The 18,476-nt window shown below is 45.7% G+C and overlaps 1 protein-coding gene across 1 annotated transcript; it reads left to right on the plus strand.

Annotated features, from left to right (window-relative positions):
* The first annotated feature begins 3,509 nt into the window (after positions 1-3,509).
* GJA1 (gap junction protein alpha 1) lies at positions 3,510-18,217 on the plus strand. Its single transcript, XM_035109194.3, has 2 exons — positions 3,510-4,297; positions 14,820-18,217. Exon 2 carries the CDS (start codon positions 14,836-14,838, stop codon positions 15,982-15,984), a length of 1,149 nt encoding a protein of 382 aa, XP_034965085.3. The 5' UTR covers positions 3,510-4,297; positions 14,820-14,835; the 3' UTR covers positions 15,985-18,217.
* Positions 18,218-18,476: the final 259 nt, after the last annotated feature.

The following is an 18,476-nucleotide window of genomic DNA, read 5'->3' on the forward strand; positions in this document are numbered from 1 at the left end:
AGTCTTACTGAACTATCCAAACAAGATGAGCTGCTGGAATATTTGTTATGCCTTTCAAGGAGTTGCCCAGCACTGAAGGGTAGGAACACAGTAGGAAGGAAGGAGAAAAGACACTTCTAATTGGCCACAGCACATAGGACAGTCACGAATCTTCCAGCATTTAACACTTTTCCATAGCAGGGTCATCTGTAGGTTGGCCATGTGAAGCCGTATCACAGCAAGACGGTTCTGAAGTGTTTTCTAAGGAGGAAATTCTTCTACAAGTGTTTATAAGGGACTGGTTCCAGTCCAAAAGCAGTTCTGCTCCAGGACAAAGAGAATTCTTGTTTTGTTTTGTTTCCAAACTGTCCTCAGAAATAAGAATGTCCTGCTTTGTGTTTTGTCCCAAGAATTCTTGGTGGAAGACGACGCTGCCCTTTCCTTGGACCCCTCACACAGAAAAACACTTCAGATTTCACCTCCTTACATTTTGATGTTGATTATTCACCGCCTTCTTTGAATTTTTGCCAAGAAGTCATGCAGCGTTTGACATCTGCAGCTCAAATGGTGATCACGATTTGATTTCAACTGGACGTACAATGATTTTTAACCCTTGACGGTTGATGTGCAAAGGTATTTTGATGTCCAAAAGCACTCAGTTTTCAAGTACTGAAATAAAGCTGCACATTCAGTGCTCAGATTCCAAATTTTACATTATAAATTTGAATAGCAAATGGAAAGTGTTGCAAAAATATTTGCAAAGATTTTTTTTCAGCTTAAGCTGCAAGTCACTGTCCATCATGGCAAGAGTACAGGGTGCTTTTTCCTGCTGTAACTGACAATGAAAAGACCTATTCTTCCCATGCAAGGCTATGGGACTGAAAGTGATATGTACATCAACAGGCCACTGGTAGCAGGCACCAAACTGTGTTCTGGTTAATGTGAATGAGAAGGAAAGCAAATGAGAGCGTGATAACGAAATAAACAAATGTTTGTACTCAAGACTGTCAGCTACCCCCTTCTCAGAAGATTTTATCTGGAAAATGGACAATGAGTGAGGATTAAAGGTGATGAGGTCATGTGGGCTGCTCTGCAAGTGAAAGAGCCTGACCAACTGGCTAAATTCGCACAATTTTATAGGCAGACTTTAGTTAAAAACTGAGCAAAAAGACTGAACATTTAAACTGAACAAAGGTGTGGCTTGTTTGCCTGCTTGTTTGGATTTTTTGCATTTATACCTTACCTTTCCTCTAAAGAGCTCAAGATGGGGTGCATAGCTTTCACTGGTGTATATAGCCAGTGTGCTGTAGTGGTTAAGAGGGTAGACTCGTAATCTGGGGAACCGGGTTCGCGTCTCCGCTCCTCCACATGCAGCTGCTGGGTGACCTTGGGCTAGTCACACTTCTCTGAAGTCTCTCAGCCCCACTCATCTCACAGAGTGTTTGTTGGGGGGAGGAAGGGAAAGGAGAATGTTAGCTGCTTTGAGACTCCTTTGGGTAGTGATAAAGCGGGATATCAAATCCAAACTCTTCTTCTTCTTCTTCCTCTTCCTCTTCCTCTTCCTCTTCTTCTTCCCCAGTTTATCCTCACAACAACCTTGTGAGGTTGGTTAAGCTGAAAGGCAGTGACTGGGCCAAGGTCAACCACTGAACTTCAGGTCCTTGTCTGACACTAACCACGACACAATCCTATAAATGTCTATGTAGAAGTCATACTCTTCAACACCTGGAAGCAAAAAACTGGGCCACCATCTTCCAGGATGCCATCTTCCTGTTTTTCCTTGCAAGAGAACGGTTGCCATTTTGGGTGCCATGATCTTGTGTGATTTTGCACTGCAGTCCCCACCCCCAAAGCACACACATTTTGGGACACCTTGTGAGATCACAGCCCCAAAATAGTGCTCTTTTCAGAGGAAAATCAGGGTGCAAAATTCTGCAAGATCACCACATCCAAAATGGTCACCATTCTCTCATGGGAAAAAACAGGATGCCCAGTTTTTTCCAGGGAACTTGTGGGGTATGAGAAGTCTAGGGTTGCCATATTTCAAAAACTAAAAACCAGGACACCCCAAAAGTAGTTGAGCTTCTTTTATGAAGACCCCAAAACTGTTAAGCTTTTTTTTTTTTGAAAATGCATTTCCATCCAGGACTAAGTGCCACATTGCGGAAATTCATTTCTGCCGCCTTTGAAATCCCAGTAATGTCCAGACGTATGGCAGCCTTATGAGAAGTCAGCCCACTGAGTTAAAAACCTTACTTTCAGAAAAGTGTGTATATGATTGTCAACTCAAAGCTTAAACAGGACTTGGACTGAAGGGGAAATCTACATTTTTATTTTTAACTCACACAAAAGCTGTACCGTGGCCAGACTTATATAACCTATATACAAAATTTTACCCCTTTCAAAATTAGCTTTAGTCTAGGTTTCTACTGCAGTCAGGCAAAATCTCTGCTGCAGGGGGATTAGCTTGTGGCCCTCCAGATGTTGCTGAACTTCAACTCCCATCAGTCCCAGCCAGCATGGCCAACGGTCAGCGATGATGGGAGTTGGAGTCTAGCAGCATTAGGAAGTCCCAGGGCCAGCTCGGCCATTAGGCAGCATGAGTCAGGTGCCTCAGCAAGGGGCAGGTCCGCAAGGGTGAGGTGCTGGCAGACAGGGCTGTGTGTGCTACCTGGCCTGGCCTGCGTCTCCCAAATTAGCCTGCTCTTCTGTTTCCAGTGTAAGATTTCACAGCCTGGCTAGTCAGCTTTTTTATAGGGGAGGGCATTCTCTTTTCTTCTGAGGTGTTCTGGGGGCAGGTCAGAGGTAGCCCAAGGCCTACTGGATCCCAATCCAGCGTCACTACCATCAGACAATGGCATCAGGCCCAAAGCATGAATTCCTGAAGGATAACGATATTGATGGCTACCAGCCATGATTGGTGAATGTAACATCTGAATGCGGGCTTCCCAAAGGCACCTTGTTGGGTCACTGTGAGAGACAGGATACAGTACGGTACCTTAATAATACTGGTCCCTGACCCAGCAGGGCTCTTTTTCTTCTTCATAGCTGTTTTGTTCAATGTGTTTTTGTCCACCCATATCAATTTCCAGAGTTGAAAGGAAGATGAAAAGGCCATATTTAAACAAGACCAATCTGCTGCTCTGCACTTAAAAACAACAACACAGGCAAATGGGTTGTGTTAACTGCTGTGGTGAATTTCTTCTTTGGGCTTGCCTCCCTTTTTCAGTGTTTCCACATGGTAAAACTTGCCTCGTCCTTGGTGCTTTATTAGCATGGCTGTGGAATTGCGTGAGGAACCCCTTGCCTTGTTCACAAAGCAACCGGCTGCCCTGTGCCTATTTCCAACACTTTGCTGGTATTCCTTCTCCCTCCCCCCCCCCGCCCCTCGCTCCGTTGGCAGAAGGTTTGTTTGTGCCACCCTGGAGTACTCTCTATGTACTGTATGCAAAGTTCACCGGACAATCCAGCAGAAAGGAGGCGAGAAGGAGACAAGCTCCGACAGAATATGGGAGTTGGCACAGGGGGTGGAAAGAAGCCCATCTCTTTCTCCACACTTTGACTCCTTAAGAGCTGTGGGGGGAGTGGGCACCTCCGTATGATTGACCTGAAACGGTGCCAATGCAGTTTAGGGAGGCACTGCTTCTGCTGCTAACACCCAGGCAGCTTTCGGAAATTCCTGTAGGCCAGCTGCTGAAGGAATCCACTTCAACTCATCGCCACTGGTCTGCAGCAAATTCATGATGTAGACAAACCACGCACCTTGGGAGAGTTGTATTTCATACCGTAAATTAAACTGTGTCACTTCCCTACAGCAAGACGGCTCTGGATACCGTCCCAGTTCGGTCTCTTTCATGTATCCCCCCCCTTTCTTTGCAAGTTTGTGCTTACTCAGCCACTTTGATGCTCTCTCTTTTTCCCTCTCTCTCCCCACTTTGCCCCCACCCTATACTGTCTACAGCTTCTGTGTCTTCCCTCCTCCTTTCCTCCTCCCCATTCCTTGGCAGCCCCACCTCTTATGTTTCCACCCCTCCTTTTCTCCTCCTCCCTCACAGTTAGTGGCTTGAAAACTTTTTAAAAGCTCTTGCAGCGCTTCAAGTTAGGATGAAAAAGGGGTTTTTGTTTTGTTTAGTTTTTTAAATGAGTCCTCAGCACTTTTCTTTCAGGAAAGGGGGAAGGAAAGGGCGTCACAAGACAAAAGAGCAGGGGACTTTTAAAGTTTAAATAGGCAGGTTGGGTGCCTGAAGAAGTTTCTGCCTTTTGAGTTTTAACCCCTCTGAGGAACTTTGTTTGACTTTCTTCACTGCTGACAAGCAAGGTAAGAATGGGAAAGGGTTTGAGTTTGAGGGGGGGGGTTAACTTCAAGTTAGTTCCAAGCAAATCTTTCAGAGGACTGTGAATACCTCAGACTTTAAAGAAATGACTATTTTAAGTGCAAGAGTATTACTACTGTTCTTTTAAAAAAAAGTTGCCCTGCAAAGACTCCTCTGGGTGTCCCTCTTTGGGAGCACATTTTAAATTTACAGTACCAGAATTTTATCAGAGAAATGTACTTGGGGAAAGATGTCATTTATTTCAGTTGATTTAGGTGCTTCATTTTCACACTGTAACATTTTATTTGCCAAGTTTTTTCCATCTCGTTTACCAAGGGAGCCTGTTTTATTGTACTTCACCCCATACAAAAGAAGTTCTTTCTCTGGAGAGAGCACCCAACTTTGGGGCACACTAACCACACCACTACAGTGTTGTGATCTCTCAGTTGCTTTGAAAGGGTCACCAAGTTAAAGAAGATAGATCCTACCGCCAGTATTTCCAAATACCCCCTCTCGACACACGCGTACACACATTTCACTTTCATATGGAAATCATGGCTTGTCTTTAATAGTTCATACAATGCAAGGTCCTTAATTAGGGGCTTTGTTCAAATGCTGCCTGGGCTTCTGTTAACTCGTAATCGGATGTCTTTCAGCCGGCCTTTGCTTATTTCCTCCTTATTTTCTATTTTGAATGATCGAGCTAAAAATTGATGGGGATTTGAAGGGAATCTGTACAGTTAGTGTTCAAACCCAGATGTGGACTGTGCTGTGTGGAAGGGACCTTATATCTCCGCAGGCTGGCAATGCCTGTGAAACCTTTTGGTTACTTTAGACTGAAAATTGTGTATTGCCAAAGTCTTTCACAGAATATTGTCTCGGTCTGCATCAAGCTACACCCCTGCAATCTCTTATTAAAACCATAGTGTAGGATTGCAAAGGAATGAGTCTTGGCATCTACCCTGAAGCTGTGTTTTTTTCTTCCCCCTTTTGAAGGTATAGGGGGGCAGCTCTCAGAGTCCCTGCTATGAGTAAGCTTTTGTCAGGAAGGGAAGAACAAATTCAAGGCAACAAAAGTGGATTTTTAACATCACTCCCCCCTTTCAACTTCCACACACTTTTATGCCCAGTTTCACCTCTCCGATCAGGTTCTGCTGTAGTATACATCGCTAGTCCTTCAATCTGGTGCATTGTGTTTTAGAAGCAGAAGAATGTTCACAGAGATTTGTTAATGCCAACAAGGTCAACCAACAGAGGAACATGTCTCTGTGATTTCAGAAATCTGTTTGTTTCTCAGGGAGGAATGAGCTGGGGGGGGGGCGGCAGGGAGAGAGAAGGAGCTGACCTGCCTTGAGCTTCCATTCAGCCATATTAACATCTGGAGTTTTGAAGCCTCCAGACTTTGAAACTGTTTACAGTAATGTTTGCTGGAGGTGGGGGTGGGGGGTTGGCGGTGTTCAAAGCTAAACATTGGCGCTGAGCCATGATACCTAACTAGAATACAAATGGGAGAAGGATGAACAGGCGGAATTTGAAAGGGTCAAGCGGAGAAGATGGGGGGGGAATCTGAGATTTAAAAAATAATACACTCTGTACCAACCATGATAAAGCAGCAATCATTAGCAATTATTGTTCAGCACTTTAAGTGTGCAAAAAAACCTGTACCGTTCATCCTTTCATAGAAGCTCTATGAAGTGGGACGCTTCCCATTTTATATGAGGGGGCGGAAAGTGAGCCTTAAGGAAAAGCAATCTTAGAGAGTGGTTAACTGAGCAAGGAAGCAAAGGGGCCTGTGTATCTTTGCTCGGAATTTATTTCAGGGAGATGTGCAGCACAATCCTCCTGTATTTAATGGGTCTTCCTTGCTGCTATAACTTTGCAGTAGAAATGAGCTCAGAATTGCAGTCTGACTCCCCATAACCTACACAGTCAGCCCCACAGAGTAGATGCATGCACTCAAACAGATGCCAATCAAGTAAACCCAAAGCTCCATCCAGAAGGCAATGGCTCTCTTATCAGGCCTGAAAAACGAGCTGTTTTTGGCACTACAAGAAAATGCTCCTTGGGGTTGAGTAGAAAGGCTCTTGTATGGATGGCATCTGTTCACCACCGAGTAATAATTCTGGGTAAACAAATAATATTATCCTCGAAGCATGCTTAGATCGGGCTATCTGGTATGTTGCTTGCAGGCATTTTTATGAATGATTACAGGGCTTCCTTAGCTGTTGACCCCGAGTACCACAGTTGAAGCTCCTCATGCTGCTTTTCCTCCTTGCATTTGACTCTCCCTGCATCCAACAAAGGAGCTCTATGCCTTATGCCTTAATCTTCAAGGTGTTAGCTGGACTCCCTGTTGATCTCATGCTTTGGTAAAAGTGTGTAAAAAAAACACCCTCACCCTCAGTTATTGGACAGACATTGGAGATTCAGCTTTGGGACTGAAGAAGGGGAAGAGTCTTGCTCTCCTCTATTTCTCTGCATACTGATTTTGGTCCCAAATATAGTCCCTTTAGTGATTGATTGCATTTCTTGTTATCTCACCTTGATTCAAAGAGATCAGGAGGTATGTAAGGGTCCTTACCTCCCATTGAATATTCACAACAACCTTGATGGGTAGTTCAGGCTCACAGAAGGTGACTGGCCCAAGGACACCCAGTGTGCTTTGTAGTTCAAATGGGATTTGAACCTGAGTCTGTGCAGCCCAAGCCCACTGCTGTAACTACTGCAGCCCACTGCCTCTGTAGTGAAATCATACACATTTAAGACCTTTGTTGTCTCAGCTGGAGCTGGGCTTGTAGCCTTGTTGGACAGTAGGAAAGGCATTTTGGGTGCTTGGATTTTTTTTTAAAAAAACCCAACAACTGTAGATCTAGGCAAAATGTCTTTTCCAGCTTGCATGTGAAACTTTCTGCTACTTTTCTCTGCTCACCAGATCTCATTTTCCATAACCAGTCTGGTCCTCATTGGTAAATCACTATCCATATCTTTTCTTAAGAAGTTCTCATGTAATTTCTGACCCTTTCTTTATTGTGTCCTGGTTACTCTTTGGAAATGTCCACATCTCACATGCTTGTACTCTGTTAGAATTCCAACAGGTAGAGCTGCCTGAAAGCACAAGTAGTCCCAGTCTTTTCTGTAGGATTTTATGTGAACCGAAGAACTAGCCGGCCAACTGCAATATGCGCACATGCTCCCCACAGGACCATGACAAATCCTCCCTTCCGACCTTCTGACATTATGCTCAGTCATCATCCTAGAACACTGAAAATGTCTTATGTGCCCTGGAAAACATGAGCCATAAGTTATGGCACACGGCACAGCTTCACTTTCCCAATTGTGGTTTGCAGATCAAATTTTTCCTGCATATGGTCACTTAAACGCTAACCAAGTAGTGCTGCCATTATTTTATTCCTATGACATGTTCTTTTTCTGAAAAGACACTTAAGGACAGGCCCCTTTTAAGATTGGGTCTACTGTTCTGGCACCTCTGATCGCTACTCGTTATTTGTATGGGTTGCTTCAGACGTGATGGTCCCACACAGCCAGCAGAATGTACAGTTCTTTCCCTGTTTGGCTGGTGGAACAACATCGGTGCCTCTGAAGGAGGAAAATAAGCAGAGATGTTGCACAAGCAGTGGATACACTTCCACAGCATGTGCATAACCTCCCTCCGTGAGTTCCCTGGGGGATGTGATAATCCTGCGCCACCAGCCAAGTGAAGTGGCTGCATGTTCAGCTGGTTGTTTGGGATCACCCCATGCAAAACTTGCCTTGAGCTGGTCTCCGGAAGTCTGACAGGGAGCGACGCAGAGCTAATGCTGACTGTGTGGAACTCACATCTGGTCTGGCAGAGTGAGAGCTCGATTGCGGCACAGGGAAAGGCACCTTGCATTTTCCACAGATACTTCCCAAGGACTGAGCCAGCAGCGCAGCAGCAGCCTTCTGTATGGAGGAATAGAATGCAGTAGAAATCCGGCCGAAATCTTCTTTTCATCACTGGGCACAACACTGCAAACCACTGCAGACAAAACTGGGATTCCACCTCCCCAAACTATACATTGCCAAATCATTAGTTGGTTTTTCAGCGATTGGTTCCTGAAATGTAGCCACATTTATTTGGAAACATCGAAGTTCAATCGATTATTCTGCTAACTGTTGCCAATCAAGTGACTTCAAAAGATCAATAATCCTATTAATGTTTACTCAGAAGTCCCATTCAGTTCAATGCTGCTTATGCCCTAGTAAATGTGTATAGGACTCAGATATCAATCCTGAATTGACTGGCACTAAATTGGATTTTCTATTTCTCATGGACCTGCCCTACCATTAGGCAGAATGAGGTAGCTGTCACAGGCAGTTGATTTTGGTGTCCTGAAAAGACAGCAATTTGATAGTTACTGAGGGTTGTGCTCAACTAACTTTTACACAGAGTAGAACCATTGACATTAATGAACCAAAGTTAGTCGTGGTCGTTAAGTTCTACTCTGGGTAAAAGTTACTAAAATATAACCCTAGAATTATTGTTACTGTATTTTTACTGACATGGAGGAGGAAAGATGCTTGTGGGATTTTCTGCCTGTGATCTCAGACTAATTCTTATGTACCGTACTTCAACTTGAGTCAGAAGGAAAGAGCACCATTTGATGCTCTGACTCAGGCAGCAGAATGTCTTGGGCTGGCCCTGCAAGGCTGCCATGCAAATATAAAACCTTCATGGGCTAGGGAGCGTTGGCTTTCTTCCACTTTCAATCCTGCATTGTTAATATTCAGACATGGAACAAGTGAGTTGCAAGAAATTAAGATGCTTTTGAATGTCATGCTTAAAAACCATTTATGCTGCGGTGTGTTGCTACACAAGTGATTAAGTCAGGGTGTGACAAGTATAAAGCATGATTTTATGCCAGCATTGTAGGAACAGCATGTTAGGAACATAGGTGGGCCAATCTAAACATTTAGGATCAGGGTTTGATATTTATTTACATTCAGTCCTCAGTGGGGATTATAATATGAAAGCTAGGATGGATATTATTCCAAGAGTTACTTCCATGGTGTATTCACCATGGCCATTCCTCACAATGATCACATGCCATCTCCACAATCAGAGGCAGCATTGCTCCCATGTCCCACTTGTGGAGCTTCCTAGAGGCATCTGGTTGGCCACTTTGGGGAACAGGATGCCGGCCTTTGATCTGATCCAGCAGAGTTCTTCTTTTGTTACCCAGGACCTGTGCTCAGGATCAAACCATTCAGTGCAATCCCATGCATGTTGACTGAAAAATGCCCCCCCCCCTGTATTCAACAGAGCACATTTCCCAACAAGTATGCTTTAGATTGCAGACTTTGTTCATTAGTTGCTAAATCAAAATAGTGTCACTCAAAAATTAATAAAACTAAAGACCTACACTAATGCCATGGCTTTTCACTGTGCAGTGCAACTTCCGGGCAGCCTCCTCTCCACATATGTCCCTCACACCCTCCTAAATCTGCCCAGGAGAGCTGAGGGAAACCCCAGAGCAGATCTAGGAGGTGTACAGGGAGAGGGTGAGAAGTCATATGGTGCAGCTAAAAGTTCTTGTGCTAGAGTAACTGTTTAGTTGGATCCCATTCTAATTTCCCCCAAAGGGGGATAGGATTTGTAAGAGAGAGGGCTTGCAGAGAGCAGCCCACTCTGCTTACTTCCATCAGATGGGAGAGCAGCAGCAAGTCTGGGAGTTCAAATCAGGAACAGGAAGGGTTAAGACGGGTCCAGGGCTCTGCAGAGTCCTGGTGGCTCAGCTCCAGGTTGGTAGCAGGGAAGCAGGGGAGGAGCTAGCTTCAGCAGGGGCTGGAAAGGAGGGAGGAGAGAGAACGGCACCTCAGGAGCCTGGTTTGGGACCACGGAGGACCCATAGAGCAAGGAGGAGGGGCGTTTGGAGTCTTAAAAGGGGGGTCAGAGCCCACGAGACGCCATTGTGGGCTTCTGCCCCATGCAGAGCAGACATGATTTGAGACATCTCACCACTGTATATAGCATGCACAATAAAACTATGAAAATCCAGAGGATGTGTGGAGTGCTTACTCGGGAGTAGCCAACACCCCATCTGTGACAGCAAGCCCACAATCTTTTGATGGCTACCCCGAGGGAAGAGGGCTGCAAATGTAGCAGCCGGCATGAAGTTGGCAGCATCTAAAGCAGAAGAGAGAGATGCCAAGGGAGGATTGGCATGCGTGAGGGGTGTAGCAGAGAGCAAGCTGCAGCCAGCACCCTGCAACTATGGAACGGCTCAAGCACCAGGTAGGCACCCGGGCACAGGGGAAGCCAGGCTTAGTGAACCGAGCAGCTCTGAACACAGCCAAGCCGGAGGAGTGGAGGCTGGACAAGCAGAGAGGACACTCGGGACGGGCCAGCACTTTGTAGGGCGACCCTCAGCACAAGCTGGCTCTAAGGCTGAGAGGCATGGTGGCGTGGAAGTGCAGGAGGCTGAGAGGCGAGTCCGGGCAGAGGGGACAGACGGAGGGGAAAGGCAGCGGCCACAAGCTCCCATACAGTCCCTGGAAGGCAGCTACAGCTCAGCACAGACCCCTCCAGCCAGATGTGATGCAGAGGGACAAAGCCCGCGCGCGGGTACTTTCAAACGCTGACGCGGGAAAACAGAGGGAAGAGAAAGGCGGGAGATGCCTTTACAATGCACCCAGCCACTGGGTGGAACACTGCCCCCAGAGGAAGGAATGGCGAGAGCAGGCAGGCACAGACACAAGCCTGGATGCCAGATCAGGAGGGGAGGGGCCAGGCAGAGCACCAACAACTGAGCCCTCCTGTAACACCCCACAGCACGACAAAGAGATGGAAGTAAGTCTGCAGCTGCCAAGAGGCCAGACCCAGGAGACAGTCGGGCTTCTCTGCAGGGGCAGCAGCAATGATTTCCTATCGGTGGACTTTGCTAGGCAGAATCAGATTCCCCTTTTCCCAAGGAAGCTTCCCATGAGCGTCTCGGCCATAGACGGCAGGGAATTGCAGGAGGGTGAGGTCACGCAACAGACCCCCTCTCGGAAGATGACAGTGAACAAGCACGCAGAAGTGCTAGCTTTGGACTTAATGGACAATGACACTGTGGGCAGCCAGCGCCGGGGAGATCTCACCTTTGGAGATGCAGACGGCAAGGAGCACTGCAGGAAAGAAGGAGAATCCTCAGGATCGCACCACATCAGCTCCCCAGGCGGATGGAACGACGCCGAGGCGGGGATGCAGGAAGAGAAACTGAGCCAACTCACCAAAGAGGACACTTTTACCCAGAACATACGGAGGGACTTGAGGGAGGGAGAAGGGGCAGGGGAAGGGCTTGCAGAGAAAGAGGGGTTACTCTTTAGCAATGATGCCCGGTATATGCCCCAGGACTCCCTCAGAGGGAAGATTCTCAGGCAATATCATGACAACCCCACGGAGGGGCATGCAGTACATGTCTTCACGAGGCTCACACCCAGTAAGGCCAGTCTTGGGCGAAACCCCAGAGCCTTCCCAGAGCAGGGGGAGGGGGAGATTGGGGGACCACCTATTGAGGCATGGGGTGAGAGGAGGGAGACAGTACACCAACAACTGGATGGAGACGTGGCAAGGAGCAATGAGGCTTACAAGGAGGGGGCAGACCATCACGGGGGACTGGAGAAGGTCTTCCACGGAGGGGACAGGGTCTGGCTGTGGTCAGAAGGCCTTCCCATGGGGGGAAGGGGGAAGAAGCTGGCACCCAGAAGGCTGGGGCCCTTCAAGGTTCTGACACAGATCAACCCTGTCACCTTCAGGGGGGAAGTACCTACAGCGAGAAAGGTCCATCCCGTGGGTCACAGGTCTTTGCTCTCACACTTTAGGGAAAGCCCAAGGTTCAGAGGACGTGACACACATCCAACACAAGACGCTGACAGGAGGGAGGGGGAGGAAATCACACAAAAGACACTAGACAGAAGGGTGGAGGGAGAAGGCAGCCAAGAGGTTCCAGAAAGAAAGGAAGAGGAGGAGGTCTACAGTGCCACAGCGAGCCCGGGCTCCCGGTGGGGGGAGGGGGGGTTAAAATGTCTGATGGCCAGGCAGGGCACTCCTGCTTCCCAAAACGCGGAGGCAACCACGCACACCATGCAAGGGGAGGACCGCACACTGGAACTGCACGCTCCTTTCTCCCACAGACCCAAACCACCACACGTCAGTAGCACAGGGAACACAGAGGGGGAGGGCGATCCCAGGTGGGGAACAGGGGAGACGCAGACCCAAGGAGCCCTCCGGGAATCAGAAGCAATTGTCCAGAGGGAGGAGGAGGATGACAACGGAAGGAACTACACGGACCAGCCACCCAGCACCGACGGGGAACAGGATTTTACACACACTACAGAGGAGGAAGACCTGTCAGGCTTCCAGCCCTCTTTACAGACATCAGACCAGGCAAACCAGGCCTCAGAAAGGGGGGGGGAGCCTGGAGGGGGGGTGGATGTAAGAGAGAGGGCTTGCAGAGAGCAGCCCACTCTGCTTACTTCCATCAGATGGGAGAGCAGCAGCAAGTCTGGGAGTTCAAATCAGGAACAGGAAGGGTTAAGACGGGTCCAGGGCTCTGCAGAGTCCTGGTGGCTCAGCTCCAGGTTGGTAGCAGGGAAGCAGGGGAGGAGCTAGCTTCAGCAGGGGCTGGAAAGGAGGGAGGAGAGAGAACGGCACCTCAGGAGCCTGGTTTGGGACCACGGAGGACCCATAGAGCAAGGAGGAGGGGCGTTTGGAGTCTTAAAAGGGGGGTCAGAGCCCACGAGACGCCATTGTGGGCTTCTGCCCCATGCAGAGCAGACATGATTTGAGACATCTCACCACTGTATATAGCATGCACAATAAAACTATGAAAATCCAGAGGATGTGTGGAGTGCTTACTCGGGAGTAGCCAACACCCCATCTGTGACAGGATTTCTTGTCTCTTTAAAACTGTATCTCTTTAGAATCTTCTGATGAGTTACTAGCAGGGCTTTAGGGATATTTGCAGTGAATAGTTTTGTTGAAAAATATTTGTGTTTTTAGTAAATCACCCAAGGAATGCTTCCTTCTGAAGTAAATATAGCCTAGAGAAATAATGAAACTTCATTTTGCCTACTAAAACAAAATTTAAAATTATTGATAAATTGAAAAGAAATATTGCTGACATAGAGTTAAACAGCTAAGACTTGGAATATATCTTCCCATATTAATGGACCAGAGAGGAATGTAATTAAAAACAAATAATCCAAAACTTTACAGCAATAACACTTCTTTTGTTTTCAATCATACTTTCAATCTGAAATAACACTATCCCATGAAAAACAAAACCATTAAGCCTGGAGGGAAGTCTGATAATGGCATATTTTAACATCGGCACCAAGCTAGTTAATGAAATCAAGAAGTTATTACTTGACAGCGGAATGGCTCTCTCTAGGACAGAATGAAGAAAAAGGAAGCCTTTCAAAGACAAGCTTCATAACTTTTTATTTAAACACTTGTGGCTTGCAAATTTTCTTTGCATTCATAGTCACCCCACGCAACCATGATGACCTACATGTAGAAGCTTCCACAAATGGTTTCTGCCTCTTGATGAAAGCCTTCATGTACAAAGCAATGCTATGCAGGGGCAAAATTCCAACATTCATCACAATGTAATGTCACCAATCACTTGTTTTGGGGAATGATATCGGGCACCTTCTCTCTCTCTCTCTCCTCGTGAGTTAGGAACACTGTCAAGCTGACAGCACCAGCCACCTGTCCCAGCAGAGAGATCCATCAGTGTGGAATTATGCCCACAAATCCCACTGTTGTAAGTTAGGTGCTCAGGACAGGGGCTACAGTCTTCACCAGACTTTGTTGTAGTTTAGTCGTTTAGTCGTGTCCGACTCTTTGTGACCCCATGGACCATAGCACGCCAGGCACTCCTGTCTTGCACTGCCTCCCACAGTTTGGTCAAACTCATGTTCGTAGCTTCGAGAACACTGTCCAACCATCTCTTCCTCTGTCGTCCCCTTCTCCTAGTGCCCTCTTTCCCAACATCAGGGTCTTTTCCAGGGAGTCTTCTCTTCTCATGAGGTGGCCAAAGTATTGGAGCCTCAGCTTCACGATCTGTCCTTCCAGTGAGCACTCAGGGCTGATTTCCTTCAGAATGGATAGGTTTGATCTTCTTGCAGTCCACCAGACTTAATGACCCACAAACATCTGTTGGGTACATGATCAGTCTTTGGGGTGGTAAACGTAGTGGTGAAGCACATGCATGGTATGCAGAAGGTCGCAGGTCCCATATCTCTCTTGATCTACAATATGAAAAGAAATAAACTACATAAACAGATGTGAAATTACTGAGACCCAATTATGAGTGCTTAGAACTAGACTCACATTTATGAAAGTGGTAGATTTTCTAGTCTTCTGTGTTTTAGCTCCAGTTGCTACCATATCTCTTACAATCCATGATTCAGGTGTGACAACACATGCATCTCCCTTTAAGAGTGCACTATTTTGACTGTACAGAAGGCAATACTTAAGCAATTTTTGTTGTTTCTCTGCAGGTAGCAGGCATTGAAGATGGGTGACTGGAGTGCTCTGGGGAGGCTCCTTGACAAAGTCCAAGCCTATTCCACCGCAGGAGGAAAGGTGTGGCTTTCTGTCCTTTTCATTTTCCGAATCTTGCTGCTGGGGACAGCCGTGGAGTCTGCTTGGGGAGACGAGCAGTCAGCATTCCGGTGCAACACCCAACAGCCTGGTTGCGAAAACGTCTGCTACGACAAGTCGTTTCCCATCTCCCATGTGCGCTTCTGGGTCCTGCAGTTTATTTTTGTGTCCGTGCCAACCCTCATGTACTTGGCACACGTATTCTACGTGATGCGGAAGGAAGAGAAGCTAAACAGGAGAGAAGAAGAGCTCAAGGTGGTGCAAAGTGAAGGGGTCAACGTAGACCTCCCCCTGAAGCAAATAGAAATCAAGAAATTCAAGTATGGGATTGAAGAGCATGGCAAAGTCAAGATGCGCGGGGGGCTGCTTCGCACCTACATCATCAGCATCATCTTCAAATCTTTCTTTGAGGTCGTATTCGTGCTCATACAGTGGTACATCTATGGGTTCACCCTGCATGCCATCTACACGTGTGAGAGATATCCATGCCCACACAAGGTGGATTGCTTCCTCTCCCGACCCACAGAGAAAACCATCTTCATCATCTTCATGCTGGTGGTGTCTATCGTCTCCCTTAGCTTGAACATCATTGAGATTTTCTACGTCACCCTCAAGAGCATCAAGGATCGCATGAAGACAAAAAACAACCCTTTCTCCCCCAACAGTGGCATGAGCCCCTCCAAGGAATGTGGATCCCCAAAATATGCCTACTTCAATGGCTGCTCCTCTCCAACTGCCCCCTTGTCGCCCATGTCTCCACCAGGATACAAGCTTGTTACTGGAGACAGGAACAATTCGTCCTCCTGCCGTAACTACAATAAGCAAGCCAGCGAACAGAACTGGGCAAATTACAGCGCTGAGCAGAACAGAATCGGACAGGCTGGGAGCACCATTTCGAATTCACATGCCCAGCCCTTTGAATTCCCTGATGATCCCGAGAACACGAAAAAAATGGGCTCTGGGCATGAGCTACAACCTCTCAAGGTGGTAGACCAACGGCCTCCAAGCAGAGCTAGCAGTCGAGCCAGCAGCAGACCTCGACCTGATGATCTGGAGATCTAACCCTCTGTAGCAACAGTAATACTTAACACAACTATGATATGAAATGCATTAGAAGATGCACATGTGGTGTTCATCCAGTTCCATTGGAGGTGGTACTTTAACAATCTCAGCCTGGAGATTTTAACAAACAAAAAACATTGGGGGTTTTTTAAGTGGGAAGCTGGGGTGATTTGGAGACATACAGCACATGTTGGTATTTAAAGTAGTCAGTTTTTAAAATTTTAAATGCTAATTTTAATTTTTTAAAAAACTTAGTCAACATTACAGTAGCTGGGTTTGGGTTTGTTTTGTTTTAGAAAAGGTTATAAAATGCCTGGATATTTGTGTGTATAATATGCTGATTTTTCTAAAGAGTTTTGTTTTTGTTATACTAAAAACAAAAAGTTAAACCTGGGAAAATTCTTTTGGTCAGGATGAAATGGAGACGGTATTCTTTTATTGAATAACTGGCAGTCTTAAGTCAGATTTTGATCATTTTCCTATAAAGAACATTCCATTGTTAATGTGCACTTTGAGGGAAAATTTCCTTGTATAAACTCGTCTGTGTCTATACATTCAGTCATTTAATTCCTTGGAACTAATCCATCAATCAATCTACATTTCAGTTAAGGTCCACCCACTATGCTTTGCCCAGTTGTTCCCAGGGCTTCAGACAGACCAATCTAATTGAGAGTATAGGTTGGAAGCCCTGTTCAACACCATCATTGCTTGTTATCTTACAATTACAGGCACCTGCCACCGATTCCCAGGTGTGAAATGTAAAGCTGGACACTGAAGCCATTTTTATTTGTTTAATTTGTGTTTGTTTAATGCTGTCTGCTGTCAGCAAACCAATTTATGACAGAATTCTATTAATATAATTGAGATTTGAATGGTGGAGATGGAATCCCAGCAACTAGAATATGGTTAAAATTGATGGGAACGCTTCCACTAAGTTCAACAGCATATAGATTAGGTCTATTCACTGCCCCACCAACCCTTTCCAGAGCCCTGATATGCACATATCTAGTTAAATTACAACCGCTATTTAATGGAGAAATGTGTGCATACATTAGAACCCTTATATCTGTGTTTACTTCTGTGTTGTTTTTAAAGACAAGGGTGCCTGGAGTTGATGAACTCTCAAACTAATATGCACACAAAAATTCTTAAGCATTTTGGGATATTATGGGTCACTATGATGTTTACATTAAATGATTTCAGCAGTGCAAACAAGTCAAATCTTAGTTTTACCAATCTTAATATTATTCCCATGTATCCTGTAGTGGATAATTTACCATTTTTACAAAATACGAATACCATCTTAAGAACCAAGCCCTGACAACCTTTGAAAAACTTCCACTTGCATTCCAAATAGAAGCATTGCTTGAATTGTGAGTAGAACACTGAAAGTTGCGTGCTTCAGAAGTTCTCGATTATTTTGCTTCATAAAAGAAATTAAGGAAGAAGAAACCTGCTAGGTTACTGAGTCCATTTCTCTGACTTGTTTTAACTTATGCTTGAATAACAGAGATGATAGTACTGGGGGAGGGGAGGGGGAGGGGGAGTGTTAGCCTGCCAATAATGTGAGAGACTTGGGTACAATTTACACATCCATGTAATTCACACAGTGACTGCAGTTATCACATGATAGTTTAAGGTTACGCATCATAGATCCCATCATTGATGGAACAAAGGAATGTGAAAGAAAGCACTTGATAACTGCAACCTCAGTGGATTGTGTGAATGGACCCTTATACAAACTGCTTTGAGCTGTACTAATAATATGATGCCTACATCTGTTTTTTATAGAAACAAGCATATCTTGCTTGTCATTCACTTACAAATCAGCTCAACTATAACATGGTTCGGTTCAATTTTGATAGTTCATTCCTTCTCAGTGACAGCTTTGATATTTGCACATAATTTTTGGGGGGGGGGTGTAAGTGAGGCTGAAAGAGTACAATTCTAATTTATTTGAAATATATGCTAAGGAAATATATCAGTTTTTATTTTCTTTTTCAACCACAGTGCCTTATACTTCAACACAGTTCCACAAGGAACATAGCCTTGGTTTCATTGTGCACCAGTACAGAGTTTTGGGTTAATGTGCTAGGTTTTACTAAGCTGTTTGACATTCCATGTTAAAACCATTGCCGAGCTCATTGATTGCATGTATGCCGCCATAGTTCATCAAATCACCTTGTCTGGAGAGCAAACCTTAGTCAATAAAGTTTAATTTAGTATAAATAAATTTGCCAATAGTCATTTTTTTTGTGTGTATATAACTTGAAATTAGGTATTAAAAAGGCAGCGAAGCCTGCAGTTTTCATCACAGAGGTATCTCCCATGCTGTAGAGGTAGGGGAGAGAACCCACTTGCTGCTCAGTTACACTATAAGCCAATGCCTTTTGAAACGGGCAGAAATTCATAGTCCTGGTGAATGTGTGAGAGAGAAAGTTATAAAACACAAAACAAAAGTAAGCTAAGATTCTGGTGCATCATTTAAAAAT

The sequence above is a fragment of the Zootoca vivipara genome, chromosome 3 (genome assembly GCF_965207765.1).
Source record: "Zootoca vivipara chromosome 3, rZooViv2.hap1.1, whole genome shotgun sequence".
NCBI lineage: Eukaryota > Metazoa > Chordata > Lepidosauria > Squamata > Lacertidae > Zootoca > Zootoca vivipara.